The sequence below is a fragment of the Sinocyclocheilus anshuiensis genome, unplaced genomic scaffold (assembly GCF_001515605.1).
Source record: "Sinocyclocheilus anshuiensis isolate Anshui unplaced genomic scaffold, SAMN03320099.WGS_v1.1 scaffold2322, whole genome shotgun sequence".
Lineage (NCBI taxonomy): Eukaryota > Metazoa > Chordata > Actinopteri > Cypriniformes > Cyprinidae > Sinocyclocheilus > Sinocyclocheilus anshuiensis.
In genome coordinates, this window is record NW_015556110.1 from 860,668 (window position 1) to 868,240 (window position 7,573).

Below are 7,573 nucleotides of genomic sequence, written 5' to 3' on the forward strand. Positions count from 1 at the left end.
GTATCCCGAGCGCAAGTATTTAGCCTAAAGGCCCATCCTGAAATGAAGCTAAATTCCCTCATCTGACTGAATAAGTGTGTGCGCGCATACGTTTCAAACAAAGACACAAAGAGTGCAATTGTAACATGGGGAGGTGTGACACCGGAGTACTGGAACCAAATGCTAGCTTTATTAAGAGCGTGGTCAAACAAGCAGGGTAGATGTGGTGTCGTCTGCCGCTCGTCTGAGGAACCACACTCAGTCTTGAGTTTTGATGCCAGAAGATACATTTTATTTCATCATCAATGAAAATAAAACGGAGATGCTCTCTGCAGCGAAACATCTGCAGAATGATCATCTTGTCTTCTTTTTATACAGTTCTGACTTTAAGGCGTGGGGTATATATTCCATACAGTTTTCCATACATAGAATGGTTCCTTTGTGCATACAATTCTCCCTAGAGAGAAGCCCCCCCTAAGTCTTGTTATGGTAAAGAAAGAAAGCCCCCACTTATGTTTCCCAGATGTTTCTCATCTGAGGTCTGTACATTCTGCCACGTAGGCCTGTTTCTACACACAGGCATATGGGATTATAATGGAAGTATAACTGGATATTTAAATGGCTATATTCATAATGATTATACTTGATTAATTCCTATTTGGATTAATAAAAATCTTCTACAATAGTTTTGTACCTGGTTGGCTGCTGGTACGTCTTTAGTGATGCTGCAGGGTCCGAGTGTGAGCACTGGGAGATCCTGACCCTCGACTATACGAGATTCTAGACAGTTCTGTCTCTGCCGGATCACACCAGACTTAGCATCGGAATCATCAGGAACTCTAGATTCGGTGAATGAAACACCACAGTGTTATGATAATAAATACCCCACACACAAAAGAGAGAGGGGAAAAAATACAAATTACGTCCTTAAATATCTCAATAGTTTCAACTAGGAAGTGCAAATGATAAAAAATTGCTTAAGTCTACTGACTTTTAATTGCAGACTTTGGCAAATCTGAGCACAGTTTGGGACAATATTTCTCATCAAATACTTCCAAAACCAATATATAATGGTATATGTGATCATGTTCATTTTATTTCTCTATACTCGATTTCAACTCTCATTGGTGTCTATTTTTATTAAATGAAGCATAAAAAGGAAGCATAAAAAATGTAATTGTTCAAATTAAGACTCAAATGAAACATCATGTTTTATCTCCTACATTACAAGAGCAAAATCTAAATATTTTTTTTAATAATTAAAGTTTAGTCAGACAGTTTCACATGTTTTCTCTTAAACATCTGCAAAAGTGCATCAACATCAACTAATTTAGTTGTCGTATTAATGACAATGACATAAAAAACTGTTGTCTTTTAAGGACAAAAATACTGAAAGTATGTGAAATCTGCCATAGTGGGTGGAAAATCTTTCCCTCGAGACAGATGAAAGCAACTAGTGTACAACAAAACAGCATTAGACATAGAGGGGCCTTATACTGCCATGCTAAATAACACAGCACTTTACAATTATCAATCACCACCCGCAGACACTCAAATACACACACCACACTGACTCCTCAACTCACTTGAGCTCTGGATAGACATTGTCCAGATACCACTTGAAGGATTTGCACTTGAGACTCTTGCGGAGCTCCTGCCTGCCGTGAATGCTGATAAGAGAGGAAGAGAATGAGCGGAATAAGAGATGAATCTTTTCCCTAATGCCTCCCCATTATAGATACACACATAAACATACACATGCTATCAGTCACTCACTCTCCGTAGGATTTTCCCCTAGCAGCCGGTCGAGCTGAGTAGTAGAACAGTTTGAACTCATCCATCCAAACCTCAGCAGTCCTTCTGGTGTTCCTGAAACAGAAAGAGCATTGAATGTGAACACTGAAGTGTCCTATACTAAACACTTCACTCAGAGATTCAACCTCAAGAAGAACATTAGGATGACCTGCCATTTCATCAGTAAAAAATAGTGTACAGACAGGTATTAAACACACTTGCAACTGTAATTCTGACGAAAATCTGAGCAGAAAACTCGATATTCAGAGGGAGTGAAGGTGTTATATGCACATCAATCACTTGTTTTTGTTTGTCATGCATTGCACATGTCTCGGTTCGTCAAGACATTTTATTGGAGGTTATACACTAAAAACTATACATAAATAAACCATATCTGATTTCTATACTGTATATATCTAACATAACTCTGCTAACAGATGTAAAAGGACACGGTTTTTAAGAGTATCTAGTAAAGCCAGCTAATGCCTTCAGCAATTATTCATTAGCGCCTCTGAACTATATGAGGAAACAGATTTTGTTGACTGAGCACACTGCATAGCAATTCAGATTCAGAAAGAATGTTGTGCTATGCCCTTAATATTTCATACGGTTTCATGCTGAGGTTTTTCCCCGGAGGCGAAACGTGATAAAAGCAAACAAATTTTACACAGCATATTTTCTTCCAGGCAGAAGTTGGAGTATTATCGCTATCTTTGGCGAGAAAAATCCAACAAATAACATCCAACAGAGATAAAAATAAAAAAAGATTAACATATTCAAATTTACAGGTTAACAACCCCCAAGGACAAAACAAGGTCTTCTGATGTTGATAAAAAGTGTTACATCCTTTATCAGCAGGAATATATTATCAAAAACTCAGCTGGATATGCTGGATATGAATTATTATTATAAGTTTGTGCACTTCTCAGGACTCTTACTTTATGTAGGTGTTGGCATTGCCCTCCGGGAAGATGTAAGGATGTTTCTTGCGGAATACGTGGCCGACCCTGCTACAGGGAATGATTTCCAGGCTTCCTCCACACATCCATACTCTAAAAGAAATCTCTACAAACACAACACAATAAACACCAATCACACTGTGCTATACAGTATTTTAATAGCATTATGACCTTAGAGAGCATACATTAGCAAAAGTTTTAAGTCAGTAAGATTTATTTATTTATTTACCTACCAAGGCTGCATTTATTTGATCATAAATATTATTATTACTATTATTATTATTATTATATATTTTTTCAGCATGATTACTCCAGTTTTAAGTGTCAAATGATCTTCAGAACTCATTCTAATATGCTGATTTGGTGCTCAAGAAACATTTCTTATAAAGTATATTATCAATGTTGAAAACACTTAATATTTTTGTGGATACAACTGTGATACATTTTAAAATAAATGTAAAATAAATGAAAATCTTTTGAACCATTTTAAATGTATTTCCCATCATTTCTGATCAACTTAATGCATCATTGCTAAATTAATAAACGTAAAAAAATCTTAATGACCCCAAACAGTAGCTAATATTGCAGAAATGTATAAAATGCATGTGAATGTTATGTCATGTAGAGTAATATAACTTGCTGACGTGTATATGTGATTTAAAGGAGCCCTCCAGGATACAACTTCACTCTCACGCCAAGAATTAGATCATACGGTTGAAATCTCCTGTCTAAATATGCCACTGCCCAATGCTCATTTGCAATTATGAGCACAGTAGCCTACTTAAGTCTGAATAAACCAGCCCTGCAACAGCTCCAGTCTAATTCTGTCACATATGCATGGTTAATGATGGTTTAACCCAGCGCAGAGAGAACCATCCAATTCCCCACAGTGCATTGCTCTTAAGAATTTTACAGAGCCAAAAACAAAAACATAGCAGTTAAATAAAGGCACCAAAATACTGTTTGAGAAATTTGATTCCAGAGCTATTTCTAAGTTCAAATGTCATTGCGTGCCATTTCCTCTCTGTGATGAGACAACAACCCTAGGTATCCTGTCAGAGCTTGATCGGGGAAGGAAAGTGATTGAGGCTTATGTGCTGTCAGACAGGTGCTCTCATGCATAGTAATAACTCACCAAAGTTCTCCCCTCCCCAGATGTCCATGGCCGTGTCATATTTTCCCAAACGATTGAACCAGGATCTGTCAATCACAAAAAGTCCTCCTGCGATGATGGGCGTTCTGAGGGTTGAAAGAATGAAAAAAGAGTGAATATTAAGTCTTGACACTAAACACTTCAATCCAGGTGACTGCTTAAAATACTGCTGTCACTCAGGATAGATGTATGAAAACATTTCCTTTTGAATGTGGTGGTTCGGTGAAGAGTCTTGGAATGAGGAAAGAGAATAAAAGGCCCCTGAAGTGAGTGTGTGTGGAAACAGTACAGTCCAGTTCTCATTCTCTGGATGAAGCTCAGCTTGCCCTTCAAAATCACTGTACCCAGAGAGCTGCTTCAAATGCTAAGGACACTGGAGGAAACGGCTCCGGTATTATCGGAAGCATTTGAATTTCATCAGCCGTAATCTCTCATTGTGAAGTGGTAGGACACATTGTTTCATCTGCTGCTTCTCAGGGCCACTCGCGTACTTTCATTTCAGATTCATTTACTTTTCACACATCTGATCTCATCTTGTTTTAGAAGGCAGAAACAAAGCCCAAAAGCTTCAACAATTGGACTCAGTAAATGAGTGGAAAGTGGACAAGCCTGTCAAAGGTTTCACAGATGAGAGAGTGTGAATGAATTTTAAGTAATGCAATAAAATTAATTTCTAGGACAAAGGTATGCAAATAAATCAAATGTATGTTATTGCCAGATTTGAGATCCAGGGGGTGAGGTTGGATCCAGATCCAACTCCTCCCAACTTACATATCCCTAAACCTACCATCTCCACCCCCTGGATGGATCTTGTGTATTGCAGTGAGGGGCTACTGAGATTTGATAGTATGTAGTAATTGTCATCAGATCGCTTAAAAAATAGTTCACATCTCCTATATAATAGTGCACAAGTGGCATGATTTGAGTTGTCCATATAGCACAAACATGGGGGAATGGTTACGAGTTTGAACACATATTAATACCAAGTATGAGCAATATCAATATTTGCTTTTTCAAACCCCACATAATAACTATCTTATGGCATGCTCATATAGGAACTACGTTTAGTATCACCAAACCCACTCTGGATTTTAACTGCACACCCCTGCTGTATTTGGAATAATTTACTCTATTCAAATAATTATACTCTATTCAAAAGTTTGGAGTCAGTAAGATTTTTTACTTTTATATAGCATGGAGGCATTCAATTGATAAAAAGTAAGAGTAAAGACAGTTATAATGTTAGAAAAGATTTCTACTTTAATAAATGCTCATTTCTACTTTAATAAAAACTTCAGAATCTGGAAAAAAAATGATTAGTTTTTCACAAAAATATTAAGCAGGACAATGTTTTCAACTGATAATAATAAGAAATGTTTCTGAGCAGCAAATCAACATATTAGAATGATTTCTGAAAGATCATGTGACACTGAAGTCTGAAGTAATGATGCTGAAAATTCAGCTTTGCCATCACAGGAATAAGTCATATTTGAAAATATTAAAAAATAGAAAACATTATATTTACTGCTTTGATAAAATAAATGGAGCCTTGGTAAGCATAAGAGACTTCTTTAAGAAACATTTAAAAATTTTACCATCCCCAAACTTTTGAACACTAGTGTATGTAACACACTAGATTAGAAACATATAAATTCCTTAGCATGATCTTGGCATTGTCATCCTGGAATGGGTATGCCTTCCAGCATGGTTGTTTAAGAATTGTAAAACTACACACTGCAGTACTTAGGGTAAAAAGAATTGTTGCAAATCATATAACATGCCAGAAACATATTAATTATTTGCAATAATGATCCGAACTTATACTCTTCTGTATATTTCAGTATTCAAAAAAGTTCCCATTTTTAATATTACGTCACAAATATACACAAACTCTTGCCAGTCAGGGAAACAACTGGCTGTCAGTCAGGGGTCATGGTTGTGCTGTCTTTCTCACATATCATGCTGAAATACATACCACTGCTTCCCATCTGTGTCCACACATACACACAGCTTTCAGTGACTCAGTTATCACTGATCTATTCTGCATCTGTTGGCGGATGGGCTGCGAGAGATCCAGGCCGGCTGCAGTGCTGCACAGCATTGCACAGCACGCACAGGAGCAGACGGGATCTGAGCCCCTCTCAGCCTGACTGCCTGCTTATCTAAGCTATTAACTGCCTTCATTACAACAGCCTCTGAGAGCGCTAGGAACAGTGTGAATTACACCATAACAAGAGGAGAGAGAGAGAAAGACAATGGACAAGGAGAAAAAACAACCAGGATTTAAATGTTGATTAGGGCTGCATGATAAATCGCATGCGATATTTAACGCGCATCTTGTCAGTAAAGTCGGTTCTTTAATCAGCGGTAAATCTTCATCACCTGCGGGCTTTCACATGAAGTAGCATTAACTACACAGAGCCGTTGTTCACTGACAAGCTGCGCAAAACCACAATCATATTTTGCGCAGCTTGTCGGTGAACAACGGCTCTGTGTAGTTAATGCTGCTCCATGTGAAAGCCCGCACGTGATGGAGATTTACCGCTGATTACAGAATGGCTTTACTGACAAGATGCGCTTTAAATATCGCATGCGATTTATCGTGCAGCCCTAATGTTGATGTTATTTTGTTTATAATAAAATAATCAAAACTGATTAAAGAAATTTATAGCAACTCAATATTTTAATTATGATATAATAATTCAGTTCTTAATGATCAACCAGGCTGAACTTCCCAGTAGAAAGTACAATACTTCAAATACCCTTTCTCCCTTCAAAGACAACATGAAATTAAAATACTATTTACGTTTCTAATAAATGCCCCTGTTCTAACTGGAAATGATTGATCAGTGTATGCTATTCTTAAAAAATTGTTTTAATCAAAATGTAGTAAATTTCTCCACGTCTAAAACCTTCACATCTAAAGCTTTTCTTTTTTGTGTTACCAAGGCTGCACGGGGGAGGAAAACAATATTAACCAAGTAAATTTTAATATTTCCTGGAGAAAACATGAGTGATTCTTGCCCTTGTAAAACTCACCCCCACAATGTGTAAAAGAGGCTCCAGGCTTCTCACTCCCTGTGTATTTGAGACCGAGCCAATTCTCACCAATCACAGCATAATAATCATCAAATTGAAATTAATCTGAAATTAATCAGTACTTCAATTTGAGATTGAAACTGAAATTATTCACTTCATAAAATTTAGATTCAACACTACATAATTATAATTAAACATATATCTCAAAAAAGATGAAACCAAGTGATACATTGAAAAAACACCAACAATACGTTGGCCGGCGACAGTCATGACGTCACTACCGGTGCGACTATAGTATAAATAGGCGCCGGGAGAACACATCATCCTCTTCTTCGTCTTCATTGACTGTTTTGTTTGAAGCGTGCATTTCTGTGGTAAGAGCGATCTCTATTCATATCATTATGGCGAGCACTAGCAAAGCGTTTAGAGGATGTGTGCATCCGTGTTGTCGTTGTTTAACATCTGATGACACACACGATCTATGCGTTATTTGTTAGGGCGAAGAGCACGCACGCGATGTCTCCGAGGGGGCAATCAGCGTGCACTGCGAGCGTTTTTCCAATGAAAAAGCTCCGCTCTCATTTGTCTCTCTTTTTGAGGAAAGAGGGGCAGCCATCTGCTTCCCGCGATCCAGGACCCGCCGCTGCTG

At 37.7% G+C, this 7,573-nt stretch overlaps 1 protein-coding gene across 2 annotated transcripts in view; it reads right to left on the bottom strand.

Moving 5' to 3' along the window:
- galnt14 (UDP-N-acetyl-alpha-D-galactosamine:polypeptide N-acetylgalactosaminyltransferase 14 (GalNAc-T14)) overlaps nucleotides 1–7,573 on the bottom strand; it is a 52,731-nt gene that overhangs the window by 11,235 nt on the left and 33,923 nt on the right. For both annotated transcript variants that reach the window (XM_016470761.1, XM_016470760.1), the window contains exons 9-13: nucleotides 3,868–3,971; nucleotides 2,712–2,838; nucleotides 1,756–1,848; nucleotides 1,566–1,649; nucleotides 674–818 (exon numbers count right to left, since the gene is read on the bottom strand). In XM_016470761.1, the coding sequence (XP_016326247.1) occupies nucleotides 674–818; nucleotides 1,566–1,649; nucleotides 1,756–1,848; nucleotides 2,712–2,838; nucleotides 3,868–3,971 (553 nt within the window). The remainder of the gene's footprint in view (nucleotides 1–673; nucleotides 819–1,565; nucleotides 1,650–1,755; nucleotides 1,849–2,711; nucleotides 2,839–3,867; nucleotides 3,972–7,573) is intronic.